The sequence below is a fragment of the Coregonus clupeaformis genome, chromosome 29, assembly GCF_020615455.1.
Source record: "Coregonus clupeaformis isolate EN_2021a chromosome 29, ASM2061545v1, whole genome shotgun sequence".
Taxonomy (NCBI): Eukaryota; Metazoa; Chordata; class Actinopteri; order Salmoniformes; family Salmonidae; genus Coregonus; species Coregonus clupeaformis.
In genome coordinates this window covers 24,992,651-25,015,018 of record NC_059220.1, presented here as the reverse complement: position 1 = coordinate 25,015,018, position 22,368 = coordinate 24,992,651, and the positions used below count along the sequence as shown (strand labels likewise).

The 22,368-nt window shown below is 46.1% G+C and overlaps 1 protein-coding gene across 1 annotated transcript in view; it reads right to left on the bottom strand.

Moving 5' to 3' along the window:
• The window catches only part of LOC121544919 (latent-transforming growth factor beta-binding protein 2-like), a 180,786-nt gene that overhangs the window by 41,740 nt on the left and 116,678 nt on the right, over window positions 1-22,368 (bottom strand). Inside the window, 8 exon segments of the mRNA XM_041855169.2 lie at window positions 5,196-5,315; window positions 5,668-5,787; window positions 6,075-6,203; window positions 6,778-6,903; window positions 7,837-7,938; window positions 8,542-8,578; window positions 8,781-8,800; window positions 9,497-9,964. Of these exon segments, the coding sequence (XP_041711103.2) occupies window positions 5,196-5,315; window positions 5,668-5,787; window positions 6,075-6,203; window positions 6,778-6,903; window positions 7,837-7,938; window positions 8,542-8,578; window positions 8,781-8,800; window positions 9,497-9,964 (1,122 nt within the window).

Genomic DNA, 22,368 nt, shown 5'->3' with positions numbered 1-22,368 from the left:
CCAGCATTCAAAAGTGACCAAAACATCAGCCAGGAAGCATAGGAACTGAGAAGTGGTCTGTGGTCACCACCTGCAAAACCAGTCCTTTATTGGGGGTGTCTTGCTAATTGCCTATAATTTCCACCTGTTGTCTATTCCATTTGCACAACAGCATGTGAAATTTATTGTCAATCAGTGTTGCTTCCTAAGTGGACAGTTTGATTTCACAGAAGTGTGATTGACTTGGAGTTACATTGTGTTGTTTAAGTGTTCCCTTTATTTTTTTGAGCAGTGTATTTGGCAAAGGTGTATGTAAACTTCCGACTTCAACTGTAGCTATTTCATTTACAATTTTAAGACCCCTTGAAGTATCTTTTATTTGTATATATAAATATTTGATGAACATTTTTATTTGGCCTTACTGCTATTAGCAAATTCCAACGCATTGAATAACAGATTCACTATATGAAACAACAGATAGTCCCCCCCAAAAAATAAAAAATTAGTTTGTTCTGAAGTGTCTGTCCTATATCTAAGAGATATAAGAAAGATCACATGTAACCCCTTATTTTGGGCACTCAACAGTTTCCATATACAGTACCAGTCAAAAGTTTGGACACACCTACTCATTACTAATTCAAGGGTTTTTCTTTATTTTTACTATTTTCTACATTGTAGAATAATAGTGAAGACATCAAAACTATGAAATAACACATATGGAATCATGTAGTAACCAAAAAAGTGTTAACAAATCAAAATATATTTTTAGATTTTAGATTCTTCAAAGTAGCCACCCATTGCCTTGATGACAGCTTTGCACACTCTTGGCATTCTCTCAACCAGCTTCACCTGGAATGCTTTTCCAACAGTCTTGAAGGAGTTCCCACATATGCTGAGCACTTGTTAGCTGCTCCTCAGACCAAAGGATTTCCACCGGTCTAATATCCATTGCTCGTGTTTCTTGGCCCAAGCAAGTCTCTTCTTCTTATTGGTGTCCTTTAGTAGTGGGTTCTTTGCAGCAATTTGACCATGAAGGCCTGATTCACGCAGTCTCCTCTGAACAGTTGATGTTGAGATGTGTCTGTTAATTGAACTCTGTGAAGCATTTATTTGGGCTGCAATCTGAGGTGCAGTTATTCTAGTGAATTTATCCTCTGCATCAGATGTAACTCTGGGTCTTCCTTTCCTGTGGCGGTCCTCATGAGAACAAGTTTCATCATAGCGCTTGATGGTTTTTGCGACTGCACTTGAAGAAACTTTTAAAGTTCTTGGAAATGTTCCGTATTGACTGACCTTCATGTCTTAAAGTAATGATGGACTGTCGTTTCTCTTTGCTTATTTGAGCTGTTCTTGCCATAATATGGACTTGGTCTTTTACCACCCCTACCTTGTCACTGTCACGGATCCCCTCGGTACTGCTGCTCATTCCGTTCACCAGCTCCGGAGGTCTACGTCATCTGCCTTCTAGGCATCACTGACCTGGTTCATTACCACCAACCCCAGACTGTCTTGTCTCATTACGCACACCTGGTTCCCATTCCCCCTGATTAGTAGGTGTATATATGTGCCCTCGTTTCCCCATTGTCCTTGTCGATTATTGTCCCACGTCTGTTGGTCCCGTGACTACCGTGTATTGTGCTCTTGTTATTACGGGTCTCGTCCTGTGAATTGTTTAGAGGTTTACACCTCGCTCTTTTGTTTGGGTTACAGCCCTGTGTTATATATATACGTGTTTGTTTTGGGCTTTCATCCCGTCGTTTTCTTGAGTACCTTGTGTTAGGTGGAGTAATAAAAAAAACTAATATGTATTCCTGCGCCTGTCTTCTAATCATTATATGACGTGACAGAATAATCTACCCATTAAAAGGCAGAGCTGGTAACCATCGTAGAGACAGTCCAGCATCACGAGGACTGTCTCTCCAGACTCGGCAGCGCCATGGACAGCGTGTGGCAACCATCCTGTGGTTGGAGGGGAAAGTGCAGTCCCTCCAGTCTCCAGCACCGGTTCTGGCACCAGCCCCCGCACCACCAATACCTGCCTCCATCCCATCTGAGCTGGTCCGCGGAATACCCCTGTTCCTCCCGGAGCGCTTTGACGGCGCGCCAGCGAGATGCAAGTGATTCCTTCTGTAACGCGACCTGTACCTCGCTCGCTACTCCGAGGCTGTCTCTGGGAGAGACAGGGTTGCCACAGTCATCTCGGCACTGACCGGACGGACCCTGGACTGGGGTGCCGCGGTCTGGGAGACGGGCGGACCTGAAGTCGAGTCCTACGAGCACTTCACCCTCCTCTTCCGCTCGGTGTTTGATCATCCTGTGGAGGGCTGAGAGGGGGGTGAGCGTCTACTCTGACTACGCCAGGGATCTAGGACCGCCTCTGAGTTCGCCCTGGAGTTCCGGACCATCGCGGCCTCCACCGGATGGAACGAGTCGGCTCTGGTCACCGTTTTCCGCAGTGGACTGCAGGAGGAGGTACAGATGGAGTTAGCCTGCCGTGATGACAACCTGTCACTCGACCAGCTCATCAGCATGGCGATCCGGTTGGACAACCTCCTGTGGTCCTGACGAAAACCTGCGCGGAATCCGGAGCCCATGGCTACACCTGCTCCATGGCCAGAGCCGATGGAGGTGGGCTCTGCATGTTTTCCCGAGGCAGGGTGTAGGAGAAGGAGGAATCTGGGCCTCTGCTCCTATGGTGGAGAAAGAAGTCATTTCTCCCGACCTGGATTGGAGCCAGGGAATTCCCCTGCTCCAATCCAGGTAGGATGCAATATCTCCTCTCCTTTTCTGTCAACTCAACCAGTGTGTTTTTCCATTAAATTCCCTGAATACCCTAGCCCCTCACTCCCGTTAGCTCTGATTGATTCCGGAGCTGCCATGAATATTTTAGATAACGCACTGGCCACTGCATTACGCATTCCTTTGGTTCCCCTAGAGTCACCCATTCCGGTTCGAGCCCTGGATAATCGTCCAATAGCGACAGGGCTCGTACATCACATTACTGTTCCCGTTTCTCTGCTGACCCATGACACTCATTTAGAACAGATCACCCTTTTGATTACAGACACCCCCACGCACCCCGTTGTTTTAAGTCTCCCCTGGTTGAGTTGGCATAACCCTGTTATTTCCTGGTCTGAGAGGAGACTGCTGGGTTGGTCGAAGGAGTGTCAGGGGAGGTGTGTTGCAGTGTCTGTCAACACCACTACGGTGGAAAGTCCGGACCACACCACTCAAGTGGATTTACCAGAGGAATACCAGGATCTGGACAAAGTTTTCTCTAAGACCCAGGCTACACGCCTGCCTCCTCATCGCCCCTGGGACTGTGCCATTTACCTGCTGTCTGACGCAGTCCTCCCGAGAGGACACGTCTATCCCCTCTCCTAAGAGGAGACCGAGATCATGGAGACCTACGTACAGGACAGGAGAGCCTCCAGCAGGGTTTTATCCGCCCCTCTACGTCACCAGCCTCCTCAAGCTTATTTTTTGTTAAGAAAAAGATGGGGGACTGCGCCTCTGCATTGATTATCGAACACTGAACAAAGCCACCGTCAACTTCAGCTATCCTTTACCCCTCATCCCAACCATCATCGAACAAATGCACGGGGCGCTGTACTTCATGAAACTGGACTTGAGGAGCACCTACAATCTGGTGCGTATTCGTGCAGGCGACGAATGGAAAACAGCCTTTTCCACGACCACGGGGCCTGTCAAATGCTCCTTCAGTCTTCCAGGCCTTTATTAACGAAGTGTTTCGGGACATGCTGGGACGGGGTATAGTGGTTTATATAGACAACATTTTGGTCTATTCTGCTGAGCGAGCCCAGCATGTCTCGTTAGTCAGGTCTGTGTTGGGAAGACTATTGGAGCATAATCTCTATGTTAAACCAGAAATGTTTTTGTTTTTCCAGCGGTCCGTGTCCTTCTTGGGCTACCTCATATCCACAGAGGGAGTGGAGATGGAGGAGCAACGCGTCAGCGCAGTCAGGTCATGGCCCATCCCCAACTCTGTGAAAGCAGTCCAGCGATTCCTGGGGTTCGCCAACTATTTCCGGAGGTTCATCTGGGGCTTCAGCACGGTGGTCGCGCCTCTTACCTCCCTGCTGAGAGGAGGTCCCCAGCTGCTTCGTTGGACGGTGGAGGCGGAGAGGGCGTTCGAGACGCTGAAGGCATGCTTCACCACTGCTCCCGTGCTGGCACATTCCGACCCCTCACTCCCCTTCATCGTCGAGGTGGATGTCTCCGAAGTAGGAGTCGGGGCAGTGCTGTCCCAGCGCACTGGAACCCCTCCAAAACTGCAGCCCTGCGCCTTCTACTCCAAGTAGCTGAGCCCCGCCCAGAGGAACTACGACGTAGGGGACCGGGAACTCTTGGCGGTGAAGAAGGCCCTGAAGGCATGGAGGCACTGGCTGGAGGGGTCCAAACACCCTTTCCTGGTGTGGTCGGACCACCACAACCTGGAGTACATCAGGGCAGCAAAGAGGCTAAACACGATACAGGCCAGGTGGGTTCTATTCTTCGCCAGGTTCCAATTCACGCTTTCCTATAGGCCAGGCTCGAGGAACGTGAAGGCGGACGCCCTGTCTCACCTCTATGTGAGGTGACACCCTGTCACGGATCCCCCCGGTACTGCTGCTCATTCCGTTCACCAGCTCCGGAGGTCTACTGGGACCCTGGGGGCTAGGGATAGGTGGGGAGGGGCAGATTTTACCAAAACTATGGAGAAACTGGAAGGTTAAAGAGTGAGGGAGTGGAGGACCTAGCCTAGGAGTCACTAACTCACAGCCCAAGCTATTAGAGAGCCATCACTCAAGCCCCACCAGGCCTCTCCTGCTAGCACTGTGGTTGGGGTGCTGTGGTAGTCCCCTGCACATAAACCATCCAATATTAACCCCTTTGAAAAGAGGATTACAGCATGAAATACGTTTTCTACAATCCTTAATGACTCCAGCCCTTTGAGCAAAGCCACAAGTGAAAAATATAATTCAGCCAGTCCAATTTGGTGGCAGACTGTAGAGTATCAGGCCTGTCAACACGTCCTTAAGACCATTCACTGTAGCACTGATGACGTCTTATTGGTCATTTCTGGTGTTGCCAACAGCAAGCTTTGCTTACGTAAAGTGTGCCAGGCAGGCTGAGGGAATATTATCAAATCATAATGAAGTTTAAGAGGGAAACTCAGCTCATTTCCAGGCATGGCCCCTGGAGGCCCATCTTACCCAGACATCTCCCGCTGGCAGCCCTGAACCCAGGGCCACAGGCCTGGCAGTGGAAGGAGCCTGGGGAGTTGACACACCTTCCACTGGGGCACGAGCTTGGGTCCCGGCACTCATCTACGTCTGGCCAGGGAACATGGGAGGGAGAGGGGAGAGTGGAGTTGAGGAAATACCATTAAGATAAGCCTGGATCCAGTCTCTGCATTTACACGGGCACTCGCATGCACGCACACGCACACACACACACACACACACACACCAATAATCATGCCCATATCCTCCCTCTGGTATTGCCTCCTATTTAAAGTCTCCACTTTGTTTTTCCCCTGGCTCAGAGCTGAGGAAAATACAACAATGCCTGTTCTGTGGCTGGATTGGATATGAACCCAGTGCAGCCAATAAACACCCATGGCCAGCATTGTGATGTTCTGTAAGTTCAGAGTGTTAAGGTTGTCTGTCTCTGTGCTGGATTCACCTTCACACTGCCCTTTCCAGGACTTGGCGTAGCCACTCTTGCATTCACAGGTATAAGATCCCTCCGTGTTGACACAGTCACCATCCTGGCACTTGTTGGCCATGTCACACTCATTTATATCTGCACAGAATCCCCAGAACAAGTCAGAGACGGAAGTAACAAAGGGTGGCTATTGTTCTATGAATCTGGCTCATTAGAGAAACATTGGCCTTAAATGGCCTTGAAATACAACATAAAAGACTGTTTGAAAATGATGAAACATTTTGTTCTCTCTGGGGAGGGCTTTAGCTAGTATTCTCGTGTGAGAGCACCAGCTAGTACAGTTTTTATGTGAGCAGTGAGAACATCACTGTTGTGAACATCCCTTCCTAAAACTACAGCCCCCAGCATGCTTTGCCCCATCTCACCCTGGCAGAACTTCCTGTTCTGGGTGATGACCTGGCTGTAGCCGCTGTAGCAGTGGCAGGTGTAGGAGCCGAAGGTGTTCACACAACGGCCCTTCCCTCCACAAGGGTCCCCCTCACACTCATTCACATCTGGAGAGAGAGAGAGGGAAGGAGGGAGGGAGACAGACAGACAGAGAGAAAGAGAGAGAGAGAGAGAGAGAGAGAGAGAGAGAGAGAGAGAGAGAGAGAGAGAGAGAGAGAAGGGAGGAGAGACAGAAAGAAACAAAGAAAGAGAGAGAGGTAGATATAGATAGAAGGAAAGAGGGGGGAGAGAGTCCAGAGTGTTCCATTTCAGTTTCATTTCACCACTGGAGATCTTGTACTTTCCAACCCTTCACTCTGGAGCCCCTCCACAGCGCAGAGTGGAGTGCAGGCATTCCTCAGTGACGGGCCAGAGCAGGGTTTGGATGGCGACTGCAGAGTGAGGTAACGGATCACAGCTCCATGGCAGCTCTCTGGATCGCTCCGACCTTGTTGTCAGGCGTCGCATAACGAGTCAACATAAACACAGGGATCGCTTTCACTTGGCTCTTGATTTCTCAAGGCCTCTGTGCTTGTATCGTATGTGGTGTGAACTGTGAAGCTTGTGTTGAGACAATGATATGGAGAGCTGACAGAACTCCCGGAGAAGCCCCCTTTGCCCACCCGCATATTCCCATCTTACCGATGCAGTTGGTCTGGAGTGCGCTCAGCTTGTAGCCAGGGTCACAGTAGCAGGTGTAGCCTGTCTGCACTGGCACGCACAGCCCATGGCCACATATGGTTGGAGTGATGGAGCACTTGTCAATATCTGTGAGGAGATACTGACACTGACTTACCTGTGTGAACATTCAATACAATACCAATACCAATAGACATGCCGTGTTCATCCTATCCTATTAGGTTGCCCTTTCCACGCAACTCTTCTTAAACACTATCTACTCCAAAGAAGGTTTACTCATCCACCAGATGTTATTCTCCATGGAAACGTGCAGGCTGTTTTATGGAGCCATGGATGGGAGGACATGTTTTACTGCGCTGTAGTGTTCTAACAGGTGGCTGGGGGCGCTCACTAAGGGTCAGGACAACAGGGAGGGGCCATGCACTGTTAAGCCTGTCATTGGACTAGTCAGTTGTTTGTTTCAGTCCAAAGTGGTTCTTGTAAACATGAGCTGAGGGTGGGCTGCTGGGTTTGGCTCAGAGCTCTGACCATCTCCATAGAATGACCGCGAGTCACAAACACACAGTCTTCTCTCTCTTCTTTTCATGCAGGCCTGGCGTCTGTCCAGTCCAGACAGTTTCCTCTTCCAAAAGGCACACTCTCTCTGGTTTCTCGCCCTCTCACCCTCTGTGCTGCTCGGAAGCCTGAAGCCAAGTTGGCTTGCGGGAGAGGGTCCATTAAGAGGACAACACATCCTCTGCTTCCCCTTGCTAAACTACGGGTCAACCCTAAGAAATATCTATCAAACCGGCCTGTTGGACATTCATAACTCACAAATGAACTAAGAAATCCCATTTGTATCTAGAAAGCATAAAGTTTACTTGCAATTCTACATTTAAATAGTTATTGGGGAGCATTATGAGTAGACTGTTCCAATTAATTGAATTACCAAAGCTTGTCACCCCATTAAATCAAACTAAATCTGTATCTGCTAATGTACTGTTCATCTAGCATCAGTGGATGTCGAGGCACAGTGGCCAGTGCAGTGGAGCCCATGAAGTGTATTGTGACCATGCCTCTCACCTGTGACCTGAGTGGCCACATTGATGGAGGCTGTGTCCTGGCCCTCAGATTCAGGCCCCAGGTTGATGGGAGAGTCAGGAGTCACTTTCTCTACCACATCTACTAGAGACAGAGTTGGGGGACGAGAGAGGGGGGTGAGAGACAGAGAAGAAAGACAGAGAGTGAGATAGAAAGAGAGAGCGAGGTGTCAACGTGTCAATGGGCCAATTTGGAGAGCAGACTGGATATCCAACAGCCTTGGCTGCTGCTACTTTCCCCTGACTGATATAGTATCTGCTTTTCCAACCAGTAATGGCATGACAATCACTCCTACAGTCCTCCTACGGTAGCATGGCAGTTAAAATAAAATAAAATATGCCCTTTCTGCTTGCTAAAAACAGATAACAGACATCAATCAGCTGGACTCATAGATTGACTCAACCTACAGACTTTGTCAATGTTTTCATTGGCAGGGATGTCTCGGGGCAGGCTGCCTCTGCTTTGTGCTGTGTGTGAGCAATTTATAGAAAATGGATCCTGACTACTTGATAAATCTCTGTTTTCTCTGGCGCTCTCATTGGCTTTATCAATGCACCATGAGGTGTAGGATCACTGTGTAAAAACACCCCAGTAAATTACAGGCTGAAACTGTGATTCTGAGTTATGAATATGAACAGACACCATTGTGACAAGGTTCTTTGATGAACTGGGATTGAGATACATTACCTGGGTACTTCAACGGGGAGTAGGTCACAACAGGAGGCTGTGGAATAAGCAATAATAGGTTAGAATTTGGTTATAACAAAATGTGTTTCTCTCTTCTGACAGTTTTTACCATCAATGTGTTTTTTATATCGTGTGCAATGACTTAATACCATATGAGTCTTAAAGCTAAGATGCTGTGATTTTTTCTAAAATAAACATTTCAAAAGCACATATTTTTTTCTGAGAGAAGAGGAACTCACCGGGTTCAATATTTCCACATCTGTTAGGAGAGAGAAGCGTCCGTTTTATCAGTAGAGAAAGCTGACATTCGGTTAGCATTATCACGCATTATCATTGAGATATCAATCCATGTTCTCATCGGGCGTTTTACTGTTTAGACGCCATCTTAAAGTCTTTGTTTCCAATAAAACTCATCCCTTAAGCCAGGGAGAAGACCTAGACTATAACGTACAATAATGTACTATACAGCCATAAAAAATTAGAAACAGATATCTCAGATCATGAAGACACAATCCCTAAATATTTATGGTCTCCTTACATAAATCATTTTGCTCGGGCCATGCCGATAAATTATCTCAAAACTGTAAATCACAAGAATGTTTAACAGAAGATCCAGAGGTTGCAGATGTTTGACCTGTGTGGATTAAGTGCTCTGCTCAAATGCTTAAGGGAGGTGTATTCTGACAGATAGGGGAAGCAAACACTGTTTGATATTTAGTAGATGAGGATAAACCCGTTATTCGTGGAGATAAAAACATCCTGTTGATGTTTTCGTCTGTGTAAATAGCTACTTTATCCTTGTCTACTAACATGGTTTCCATTGTGTAACCTCGTAACTTTAGATCCATTTTAGTACAGTATGTTGTAAAAAATAATATTATTATTGGTCGACTGGCTACCTTATTTGGACACAAATACCACAATAAAGTATGCATAACAATATTATTGTTCTCACCTTGAGGCTGGCTGGGGGTCTCCCCAGCTGGATGTTGGATGTCTGAGTCTGGATGGAGAGGGTGTTGTGGTTGTTGGGGGGTGTGAGGGTACTGGGGGATCTGGGGCATCTGGGGGTACTGGGGGAGCTCTTGGGGGTGCTGTGGATGGTGGGGCGTGTGGGATTGAAGAGGGTACTGTGGGGTCTGGGGGTGGTGGAGTATCTCCTGTGGGTGTTGTGGGTGTTGTGGTTGATGTGGTTGGTGGTGGTAAGGGTACTGTGGGATCTGTGGGGTCTGTGGGATGTGGGGCAGCTGCTGTGGGGGCTGAGCTGGCTGCTGGGGCTGTTGGGTGTGGCTAGGGTCCTGGGCCTCCCAGGAAATGCCTGTCCTCCTCAGCTCCTCTTCCTCCAGCTGTCTCAGGGAGATCTGCACGTCGGAGCGCGAGTATGTGTAGCCGTGGCCAGCGGGACAGATCTCCTTGAAATGGTCTGCAGGCGTACAGGGGCAAATAAAGAACCATAGAAAACATCATAAGGCCATATTCCCCCCTTGGGCTCCTGAGCTAACATTTCTGTCTGGTGTTCGCAGCAATACCAAAAGCCATCCATGTAATACCATTATGTACAGCATGCCATACTGTGGTCTCTCCTCTGTGAAGGGTATTGGGATTCAGCCATGGTCAGGGAGGGAGCTGCCAGGGCAGTGACAGCCGTCAGAGAGGCTATCACAGAGGAGTTTTAGATGTGTCAGAGGGGTGTGAACGTTTAAATGAAATTGGGATCGTTAACGTTTAGAAAAAATACCTAACTGAAAAACGATGTATTTTTCCCAGTGCAGTTATCACAAAACATATTATTTTCCATGTTAAAGCCTAACTAGACGATAGGCTATAAAGGCCTGGGGAAAGTTGTGTAATTTAAATCAAACCAGAGAGGAAGAGGTGAACTTTAGGCTATTTTGGTAAATATGCTAGATACATACAGTGGGGGAAAAAGTATTTAGTCAGCCACCAATTGTGCAAGTTCTCCCACTTAAAAAGATGAGAGAGGCCTGTAATTTTCATCATAGGTACACGTCAACTATGACAGACAAATTGAGATTTCTTTTCTCCAGAAAATCACATTGTAGGATTTTTAATGAATTTATTTACAAATTATGGTGGAAAATAAAATGTCTGGCTCTCACAGACCTGTAACTTCTTCTTTAAGAGACTCCTCTGTCCTCCACTCGTTACCTGTATTAACGGCACCTGTTTGAACTTGTTATCAGTATAAAAGACACCTGTCCACAACCTCAAACAGTCACACTCCAAACTCCACTATGGCCAAGACCAAAGAGCTGTCAAAGGACACCAGAAACAAAATTGTAGACCTGCACCAGGCTGGGAAGACTGAATCTGCAATAGGTAAGCAGCTTGGTTTGAAGAAATCAACTGTGGGAGCAATTATTAGGAAATGGAAGACTGATAATCTCCCTCGATCTGGGGCTCCACGCAAGATCTCACACCGTGGGGTCAAAATGATCACAAGAACGGTGAGCAAAAATCCCAGAACCACACGGGGGACCTAGTGAATGACCTGCAGAGAGCTGGGACCAAAGTAACAAAGCCTACCATTAGTAACACACTACGCCGCCAGGGACGCAAATCCTGCAGTGCCAGACGTGTCCCCCTGCTTAAGCCAGTACATGTCCAGGCCCGTCTGAAGTTTGCTAGAGTGCATTTGGATGATCCAGAAGAGGATTGGGAGAATGTCGTATGGTCAGATGAAACCAAAATAGAACTTTTTGGTAAAAACTCAACTCGTCGTGTTTGGAGGACAAAGAATGCTGAGTTGCATCCAAAGAACACCATACCTACTGTGAAGCATGGGGGTGGAAACATCATGCTTTGGGGCTGTTTTTCTGCAAAGGGACCAGGACGACTGATTCATGTAAAGGAAAGAATGAATGGGGCCATGTATCGTGAGATTTTGAGTGAAAACCTCCTTCCATCAGCAAGGGCATTGAAGATGAAACGTGGCTGGGTCTTTCAGCATGACAATGATCCCAAACACACCGCCCGGGCAACGAAGGATTGGCTTCGTAAGAAGCATTTCAAGGTCCTGGAGTGGCCTAGCCAGTCTCCAGATCTCAACCCCATAGAAAATCTTTGGAGGGAGTTGAAAGTCTGTGTTGCCCAGCGACAGCCCCAAAACATCACGAGATCTGCATGGAGGAATGGGCCAAAATACCAGCAACAGTGTGTGAAAACCTTGTGAAGACTTACAGAAAACGTTTGACCTGTGTCATTGCCAACAAAGGGTATATAACAAAGTATTGAGAAACTTTTGTTATTGACCAAATACTTATTTTCCACCATAATTTGCAAATAAATTCATAAAAAATCCTACAATGTGATTTTCAGGATTTTTTTCCTCATTTTGTCTGTCATAGTTGACGTGTACCTATGATGAAAATTACAGGCCTCTCTCATATTTTTAAGTGGGAGAACTTGCACAATTGGTGGCTGACTAAATACTTTTTTCCCCCACTGTATTACCAAGACATATGCAGTTCTTTCTGCCTGCCCCCCTTAGAATATCCTAGCCTATTCATTGATGATAGGGCCCAGCTTTAATGATGTTGCGAGACATATGCAAGCCAAGAAATTGCGAGATACAGCATTCCATTTGGAGTTGACTCTCCACCACTACGTCATAATCGTTAACAGTTGCAAAAATGGCAGAGAAAGGCAAGCGACAGCAGCGAAGTCCTGTATGGCAATACTTTGAGAAGGTAAATGAGAGGGTGGTTAAATGCAAACGTTCAGTAATTGTATTACAGGTGCAATGCTTAACCATCTGAAAGGAACGCACTGTGAGACCCGGGGATGGATGGACGGAGTAGCCATGACTGCGGTAGATGGAACTGCATTGCCCCCTAGCGGTCATACGCAGGACCATATTTTGCCTTGTGAATTCACATGCAATTGTACATTTTTTCCTTAGCATTTAAACAAATAAAAAAATTATGTTTAAACATTTATTTATTTTTTCATTTGTCACATCCCTAGTTACAGACACAGGCTCAGGGCAGTGCTAGGGGGGCAGTGCCAAGGGGGAAGTAGAGGATCATGTAATACTAAGTGACCTTTGAACTCTGGGCAGGAGAAGAGTGAGTAAGCAAGCCAGTGCCAGTGAGTGGAGGACTGACTGAAGAGATAAAAGGAGGGTGACTGCATCTCTTTGTGTTGGAGCCCAACAAATTTCAGCAGGGGTGAATCCATTACAGTTAAACAGTATTGTACCCTGCCTGACCTGGAACACAGGCCTCTATGACAATTTTATAATGGACAAAGAATCTCTGGAATATAGATACCAATACTGAGAGCACTGTGGTTAGGTGCAACTGTAAATGCAAGAAGCGTGGATACGATGAAGTCTCCTGACTGGTCTGTCTAATGCGGATGGAGATGGGGGTTTGTGGCTGATTCCACATCAGAGCTCCAAGTCTGACAGGAAGGCAAGTCAATGTGCTCCTATTACCAAACAACTAATAATGAGTCTGGATGCTCTGTGTTCAACATGGCTCTAACAGCTTGTCACGCCATACAGATGTAGGATCTTCATTTGATCACCCTTTTGCAGGAGAACTTTCCTGCAGTGCAGGAAATGTAAAACGTGTAGTGTATTTGATGTTTAACAAGGCTTCTGAAGTTTGTAATTTCCACTTTGAAATTTTAGATTTGATTTTCCCTTACGAAAAATGTATCAACCCCTACAAAAATTTCCATTAATTATAATCCACATTATAATTCACATTTCCTGTTGCTGCAGAATTATTTTCCTGCTGTAGCAAACTGGCTCAAATTAAGATCCTTCATCTGTACAAAAGCCAGTGTCTGGCGATGACAGGGTAATCAGGCTGTATGTGGACTGTATCTACACACAGAACAGAGCACTAGTCTGGCAGAGCACCATGGAGGTCTGGCTCTCTGATATCTGATCTATGACAACTTCCATGAAACACTTGCCAAAACGGTCACTGCTCTAAATAATGGCCTTTTCTTTGACTTTGAAGATAAAATCGGCAAGAAAAAAGAGGATGACAACACTTCCCATGTTTGATTTGGCTTGACTATTTTCTCTTTCTTTGGGAGACATAGCTGGACTATTACTAGCGTTTCCCTCCAAGGGCCTGTGTGATAACACAAGATTGACTCCCACTACTATAATATTATACAGTCTCGACATATAAAGGTTCTGTTGTTTTGTTCTTATTCCACATCAAACACATTGGGTTATCTTTGAACTGCAATACATGACTGGCGGGCTGTCGAGGCCAGTATAATATAGTGAGTGAAGCCTGAACAACTGTTGTGTTGAGTAGCATGCATGTTTCATTAAAATCGCAATCTGCAGCCTAACAACAAACATTTCGTACCGCTGTTAAAATCCAACCCAGCCAATGAATGTTCACCAAGTGTAATCAAACTAGAAATATTTTACCAGCTCATTGAGGTTGGAGTGTAGAGAGATGAAAGAGAGAGATATAGCTAGAGAGAGGGTGAGAGAGATAGAGCTAAAGAGAGGAAATAGAGAGATAGAGCTAGAGAGAGGGTGACAGAGACAGAGCTAGAGAGAGGGTGAGAGAGATAGAGCTTGAGAGAGGGTGAGAGAGATAGAGCTAGAGAGAGGGTGAGAAAGATAGAGCTAGAGAGAGGGTGAGAGAGATAGAGCTAGAGACATGAAAGAGAGAGGTAGAGATAGAGGAAAGAGAGAGGTAGAGCTAGAGAGAGGAAAGAGAGAGGTAGAGCTAGAGAGAGGAAAGAGAAGGTAGAGCTAGAGAGAAGAAAGAGAGAGATAGAGCTAGAGAGAGGAAAGAGAGAGGAAAGAGAGAGGTAGAGAAATAGAGAGGAAAGAGAGAGGTAGAGCTAGAGAGAGGAAAGAGAGAGGTAGAGCTAGAGAGAGGAAAGAGAGAGGTACAACTAGAGAGAGGAAAGAGAGAGGTATAGCTAGAGAGAGGAAAGAGAGAGGAAAGAGAGAGGTAGAACTAAAGAGAGAAAATAGAGAGGTATAGATAGAGAGAGGAAAGAGAGAGGTAGAGCTAGAGAGAGGTAAGAGAGATGTAGAGCAAGAGAGAGGAAAGAGAGAGATAGAGCAAGAGAGAGGAAAGAGAGAGGTAGAGCTAGCGAGAGGAAAGAGAGAGGTAGAGCTAGAGAGAGGAAAGAGAGAGATAGAGCTAGAGAGAGGAAAGAGAGAGGTAGAGCTAGAGAGAGAGTGAGAGAGGTAGAGCTAGAGAGAAGAAAGAGAGAAGTAGAGCTATAGAGAGGAAAGAGAGATGTAGAGCTAGAGAGAGGAAAGAGAGAGGTAGAACTAAAGAGAGAAAATAGAGGTATAGATAGAGAGAGGTAAGAGAGAGGTAGAGCTAGAGAGAGGAAAGAGAGAGGTAGAGCTAGAGAGGAAAGAGAGAGGTATAGCTAGAGAGATGAAAGAGAGATGTATAACTAGAGAGAGGAAAGAGAGAGGTAGAGCTAGAGAGAGGAAAGAGAGAAGTATAGCTATAGAGAGGAAATAGAGAGATAGAGCTAGAGAGAGGAAAGAGAGAGGTAGAGCTATAGAGAGGAAAGAGAGAGGTAGAGCTGTAGAGAGGAAAGAGAGATGTAGCGCTAGAGAGAGGAAGGAGAGAGGTAGAGCTAGAGAGAGGAAAGAGAGATGTAGCGCTAGAGAGAGGAAAGAGAGAGGTGGAGCTAGAGAGAGGAAAGAGAGAGGTAGAGCTATAGAGAGGAAAGAGAGAGGTAGAGCTAGAGAGAGGAAAGAGAGAGTTATAGCTAGAGAGAGGAAAGAGAGAGGTAGAGCTAGAGAGAGGAAAGAGAGAGATAGAGCTAGAGAGAGGAAAGAGAGAGGTTGAGCTAGAGAGAGAAAAGAGAGGTAGAGCTAGAGAGAGGAAAGAGATAGGTAGAGCTAGAGAGAGGAAAGAAAGATGTAGAACTAGAGAGAGGAAAGAGAGAGGTAGAGCTAGAGAGAGGAAAGAGAGAGATAGAGCTAGAGAGAGGAAAGAGAGAGGTTGAGCTAGAGAGAGAAAAAGAGAGGTAGAGCTAGAGAGAGGAAAGAGATAGGTAGAGCTAGAGAGAGGAAAGAGAGAGGTAGAGCTAGAGAGAGGAAAGAAAGATGTAGAACTAGAGAGAGGAAAAGAGAGAGGTAGAGCTAGAGAGAAGTAGAGCTAGAGAGAGAGGAAAGAGAGAGGTAGAGAGAGGAAAGAGAGAGGTAGAGCTAGAGAGAGGAAAGAGCGAGGTAGAGCTAGAGAGAGGAAAGAGAGAGGTTGAGCTAGAGAGAGAAAAGAGAGGTAGAGCTAGAGAGAGGAAAGAGATAGGTAGAGCTAGAGAGAGGAAAGAGAGAGGTAGAGCTAGAGAGAGGAAAGAGAGAGGTAGAGCTATAGAGAGGAAAGAGAGAGGTAGAGCTAGAGAGAGGAAAGAGAAGGTAGAGCTAGAGAGAGGAAAGAGAGAGATAGAGCTAGAGAGAGGAAAGAGAGAGGAAAGAGAGAGGTAGAGAAAGAGAGGAAAGAGAGAGGTAGAGCTAGAGAGAAGAAAGAGAGAGGTAGAGCTAGAGAGAGGAAAGAGAGAGGTACAACTAGAGAGAGGAAAGAGAGAGGTATAGCTAGAGAGAGGAAAGAGAGAGGAAAGAGAGGTAGAACTAAAGAGAGAAAATAGAGAGGTATAGATAGAGAGAGGAAAGAGAGAGGTAGAGCTAGAGAGAGGTAAGAGAGATGTAGAGCAAGAGAGAGATAGAGCAAGAGAGAGGAAAGAGAGAGGTAGAGCTAGCGAGAGGAAAGAGAGAGGTAGAGCTAGAGAGAGGAAAGAGAGAGATAGAGCTAGAGAGAGGAAAGAGAGAGGTAGAGCTAGAGAGAGAGTGAGAGAGGTAGAGCTAGAGAGAAGAAAGAGAGAAGTAGAGCCATAGAGAGGAAAGAGAGATGTAGAGCTAGAGAGAGGAAAGAGAGAGGTAGAACTAAAGAGAGAAAAGAGAGGTATAGATAGAGAGAGGTAAGAGAGAGGTAGAGCTAGAGAGAGGAAAGAGAGAGGTAGAGCTAGAGAGGAAAGAGAGAGGTATAGCTAGAGAGATGAAAGAGAGATGTATAACTAGAGAGAGGAAAGAGAGAGGTAGAGCTAGAGAGAGGAAAGAGAGAAGTATAGCTATAGAGAGGAAATAGAGAGATAGAGCTAGAGAGAGGAAAGAGAGAGGTAGAGCTAGAGAGAGGAAAGAGAGAGGTAGAGCTGTAGAGAGGAAAGAGAGATGTAGCGCTAGAGAGAGGAAGGAGAGAGGTAGAGCTAGAGAGAGGAAAGAGAGATGTAGCGCTAGAGAGAGGAAAGAGAGAGGTGGAGCTAGAGAAAGGAAAGAGAGAGGTAGAGCTATAGAGAGGAAAGAGAGAGGTAGAGCTAGAGAGAGGAAAGAGAGAGTTATAGCTAGAGAGAGGAAAGAGAGAGGTAGAGCTAGAGAGAGGAAAGAGAGAGATAGAGCTAGAGAGAGGAAAGAGAGAGGTTGAGCTAGAGAGAGAAAAGAGAGGTAGAGCTAGAGAGAGGAAAGAGATAGGTAGAGCTAGAGAGAGGAAAGAGAGAGGTAGAGCTAGAGAGAGGAAAGAAATATGTAGAACTAGAGAGAGGAAAGAGAGAGGTAGAGCTAGAGAGAAGTAGAGCTAGAGAGAGGAAAGAGAGAGGTAGAGAGAGGAAAGAGAGAGGTAGAGCTAGAGAGAGGAAAGAGAGAGGTAGAGCTAGAGAGAGGAAAGAGAGAGGTTGAGCTAGAGAGAGAAAAAGAGAGGTAGAGCTAGAGAGAGGAAAAGAGATAGGTAGAGCTAGAGAGAGGAAAGAGAGAGGTAGAGCTAGAGAGAGGAAAGAGAGAGGTAGAGCTAGAGAGAGGAAAGAGAGAGGTAGAGCTAGAGAGAGGAAAGAGAGAGGTAGAGCTAGAGAGAGGAAATAGAGAGATAGAGCTAGAAAGAGGAAAGAGAGAGGTAGAGCTAGAGAGGAAAGAGAGAGGTATAGATAGAGAGAGGGTGATAGAGAGGTAGAGCTAGAGAGGAAAGAGAGAGGTAGAGCTAGAGAGAGGAAAGAGAGAGGTAGAGCTAGAGAGATGAAAGACAGAGGTAGAGCTAGAGAGAGGGTGAGAGAGGTAGAGCTAGAGAGAGGTGAGAAAGATAGAGCTAGAGAGAGGGTGAGAGAGATAGAGCTAGAGACATGAAAGAGAGAGGTAGAGATAGAGGAAAGAGAGAGGTAGAGCTAGAGAGAAAAGAGAGAGGTAGAGCTAGAGAGAGGAAAGAGAAGGTAGAGCTAGAGAGAAGAAAGAGAGAGATAGAGCTAGAGAGAGGAAAGAGAGAGGAAAGAGAGAGGTAGAGAAATAGAGAGGAAAGAGAGAGGTAGAGCTAGAGAGAGGAAAGAGAGAGGTAGAGCTAGAGAGAGGAAAGAGAGAGGTACAACTAGAGAGAGGAAAGAGAGAGGTATAGCTAGAGAGAGGAAAGAGAGAGGAAAGAGAGAGGTAGAACTAAAGAGAGAAAAATAGAGAGGTATAGATAGAGAGAGGAAAGAGAGAGGTAGAGCTAGAGAGAGGTAAGAGAGATGTAGAGCAAGAGAGAGGAAAGAGAGAGATAGAGCAAGAGAGAGGAAAGAGAGAGGTAGAGCTAGCGAGAGGAAAGAGAGAGGTAGAGCTAGAGAGAGGAAAGAGAGAGATAGAGCTAGAGAGAGGAAAGAGAGAGGTAGAGCTAGAGAGAGAGTGAGAGAGGTAGAGCTAGAGAGAAGAAAGAGAGAAGTAGAGCTATAGAGAGGAAAGAGAGATGTAGAGCTAGAGAGAGGAAAGAGAGAGGTAGAACTAAAGAGAGAAAATAGAGGTATAGATAGAGAGAGGTAAGAGAGAGGTAGAGCTAGAGAGAGGAAAGAGAGAGGTAGAGCTAGAGAGGAAAGAGAGAGGTATAGCTAGAGAGATGAAAGAGAGATGTATAACTAGAGAGAGGAAAGAGAGAGGTAGAGCTAGAGAGAGGAAAGAGAGAAGTATAGCTATAGAGAGGAAAGAGAGAGATAGAGCTAGAGAGAGGAAAGAGAGAGGTAGAGCTAGAGAGAGGAAAGAGAGATGTAGCGCTAGAGAGAGGAAGGAGAGAGGTAGAGCTAGAGAGAGGAAAGAGAGATGTAGCGCTAGAGAGAGGAAAGAGAGAGGTGGAGCTAGAGAGAGGAAAGAGAGAGGTAGAGCTATAGAGAGGAAAGAGAGAGGTAGAGCTAGAGAGAGGAAAGAGAGAGTTATAGCTAGAGAGAGGAAAGAGAGAGGTAGAGCTAGAGAGAGGAAAGAGAGAGATAGAGCTAGAGAGAGGAAAGAGAGAGGTTGAGCTAGAGAGAGAAAAGAGAGGTAGAGCTAGAGAGAGGAAAGAGATAGGTAGAGCTAGAGAGAGGAAAGAAAGATGTAGAACTAGAGAGAGGAAAGAGAGAGGTAGAGCTAGAGAGAGGAAAGAGAGAGATAGAGCTAGAGAGAGGAAAGAGAGAGGTTGAGCTAGAGAGAGAAAAGAGAGGTAGAGCTAGAGAGAGGAAAGAGATAGGTAGAGCTAGAGAGAGGAAAGAGAGAGGTAGAGCTAGAGAGAGGAAAGAAAGATGTAGAACTAGAGAGAGGAAAGAGAGAGGTAGAGCTAGAGAGAAGTAGAGCTAGAGAGAGGAAAGAGAGAGGTAGAGAGAGGAAAGAGAGAGGTAGAGCTAGAGAGAGGAAAGAGCGAGGTAGAGCTAGAGAGAGGAAAGAGAGAGGTTGAGCTAGAGAGAGAAAAGAGAGGTAGAGCTAGAGAGAGGAAAGAGATAGGTAGAGCTAGAGAGAGGAAAGAGAGAGGTAGAGCTAGAGAGAGGAAAGAGAGAGGTAGAGCTATAGAGAGGAAAGAGAGAGGTAGAGCTAGAGAGAGGAAAGAGAAGGTAGAGCTAGAGAGAGGAAAGAGAGAGATAGAGCTAGAGAGAGGAAAGAGAGAGGAAAGAGAGAGGTAGAGAAAGAGAGAGGAAAGAGAGAGGTAGAGCTAGAGAGAAGAAAGAGAGAGGTAGAGCTAGAGAGAGGAAAGAGAGAGGTACAACTAGAGAGAGGAAAGAGAGAGGTATAGCTAGAGAGAGGAAAGAGAGAGGAAAGAGAGAGGTAGAACTAAAGAGAGAAAATAGAGAGGTATAGATAAAGAGAGGAAAGAGAGAGGTAGAGCTAGAGAGAGGTAAGAGAGATAGAGCAAGAGAGAGGAAAGAGAGAGGTAGAGCTAGCGAGACGAAAGAGAGAGGTAGAGCTAGAGAGAGGAAAGAGAGAGATAGAGCTAGAGAGAGGAAAGAGAGAGGTAGAGCTAGAGAGAGAGTGAGAGAGGTAGAGCTAGAGAGAAGAAAGAGAGAAGTAGAGCCATAGAGAGGAAAGAGAGATGTAGAGCTAGAGAGAGAAAGAGAGAGGTAGAACTAAAGAGAGAAAAGAGAGGTATAGATAGAGAGAGGTAAGAGAGAGGTAGAGCTAGAGAGAGGAAAGAGAGAGGTAGAGCTAGAGAGGAAAGAGAGAGGTATAGCTAGAGAGATGAAAGAGAGATGTATAACTAGAGAGAGGAAAGAGAGAGGTAGAGCTAGAGAGAGGAAAGAGAGAAGTATAGCTATAGAGAGGAAATAGAGAGATAGAGCTAGAGAGAGGAAAGAGAGAGGTAGAGCTAGAGAGAGGAAAGAGAGAGGGTAGAGCTGTAGAGAGGAAAGAGAGATGTAGCGCTAGAGAGAGGAAGGAGAGAGGTAGAGCTAGAGAGAGGAAAGAGAGATGTAGCGCTAGAGAGAGGAAAGAGAGAGGTGGAGCTAGAGAAAGGAAAGAGAGAGGTAGAGCTATAGAGAGGAAAGAGAGAGGTAGAGCTAGAGAGAGGAAAGAGAGAGTTATAGCTAGAGAGAGGAAAGAGAGAGGTAGAGCTAGAGAGAGGAAAGAGAGAGATAGAGCTAGAGAGAGGAAAGAGAGAGGTTGAGCTAGAGAGAGAAAAGAGAGGTAGAGCTAGAGAGAGAAAGAGATAGGTAGAGCTAGAGAGAGGAAAGAGAGAGGTAGAGCTAGAGAGAGGAAAGAAATATGTAGAACTAGAGAGAGGAAAGAGAGAGGTAGAGCTAGAGAGAAGTAGAGCTAGAGAGAGGAAAGAGAGAGGTAGAGAGAGGAAAGAGAGAGGTAGAGCTAGAGAGAGGAAAGAGAGAGGTAGAGCTAGAGAGAGGAAAGAGAGAGGTTGAGCTAGAGAGAGAAAAGAGAGGTAGAGCTAGAGAGAGGAAAGAGATAGGTAGAGCTAGAGAGAGGAAAGAGAGAGGTAGAGCTAGAGAGAGGAAAGAGAGAGGTAGAGCTAGAGAGAGGAAAGAGAGAGGTAGAGCTAGAGAGAGGAAAGAGAGAGGTAGAGCTAGAGAGAGGAAATAGAGAGATAGAGCTAGAAAGAGGAAAGAGAGAGGTAGAGCTAGAGAGGAAAGAGAGAGGTATAGATAGAGAGAGGGTGATAGAGAGGTAGAGCTAGAGAGGAAAGAGAGAGGTAGAGCTAGAGAGAGGAAAGAGAGAGGTAGAGCTAGAGAGATGAAAGACAGAGGTAGAGCTAGAGAGAGGGTGAGAGAGGTAGAGCTAGAGAGAGGGTGAGAAAGATAGAGCTAGAGAGAGGGTGAGAGAGATAGAGCTAGAGACATGAAAGAGAGAGGTAGAGATAGAGGAAAGAGAGAGGTAGAGCTAGAGAGAGGAAAGAGAGAGGTAGAGCTAGAGAGAGGAAAGAGAAGGTAGAGCTAGAGAGAAGAAAGAGAGAGATAGAGCTAGAGAGAGGAAAGAGAGAGGAAAGAGAGAGGTAGAGAAATAGAGAGGAAAGAGAGAGGTAGAGCTAGAGAGAGGAAAGAGAGAGGTAGAGCTAGAGAGAGGAAAGAGAGAGGTACAACTAGAGAGAGGAAAGAGAGAGGTATAGCTAGAGAGAGGAAAGAGAGAGGAAAGAGAGAGGTAGAACTAAAGAGAGAAAATAGAGAGGTATAGATAGAGAGAGGAAAGAGAGAGGTAGAGCTAGAGAGAGGTAAGAGAGATGTAGAGCAAGAGAGAGGAAAGAGAGAGATAGAGCAAGAGAGAGGAAAGAGAGAGGTAGAGCTAGCGAGAGGAAAGAGAGAGGTAGAGCTAGAGAGAGGAAAGAGAGAGATAGAGCTAGAGAGAGGAAAGAGAGAGGTAGAGCTAGAGAGAGAGTGAGAGAGGTAGAGCTAGAGAGAAGAAAGAGAGAAGTAGAGCTATAGAGAGGAAAGAGAGATGTAGAGCTAGAGAGAGGAAAGAGAGAGGTAGAACTAAAGAGAGAAAATAGAGGTATAGATAGAGAGAGGTAAGAGAGAGGTAGAGCTAGAGAGAGGAAAGAGAGAGGTAGAGCTAGAGAGGAAAGAGAGAGGTATAGCTAGAGAGATGAAAGAGAGATGTATAACTAGAGAGAGGAAAGAGAGAGGTAGAGCTAGAGAGAGGAAAGAGAGAAGTATAGCTATAGAGAGGAAAGAGAGAGATAGAGCTAGAGAGAGGAAAGAGAGAGGTAGAGCTAGAGAGAGGAAAGAGAGAGGTAGAGCTGTAGAGAGGAAAGAGAGATGTAGCGCTAGAGAGAGGAAGGAGAGAGGTAGAGCTAGAGAGAGGAAAGAGAGATGTAGCGCTAGAGAGAGGAAAGAGAGAGGTGGAGCTAGAGAGAGGAAAGAGAGAGGTAGAGCTATAGAGAGGAAAGAGAGAGGTAGAGCTAGAGAGAGGAAAGAGAGAGTTATAGCTAGAGAGAGGAAAGAGAGAGGTAGAGCTAGAGAGAGGAAAGAGAGAGATAGAGCTAGAGAGAGGAAAGAGAGAGGTTGAGCTAGAGAGAGAAAAAGAGAGGTAGAGCTAGAGAGAGGAAAGAGAGAGGTAGAGCTAGAGAGAGGAAAGAAAGATGTAGAACTAGAGAGAGGAAA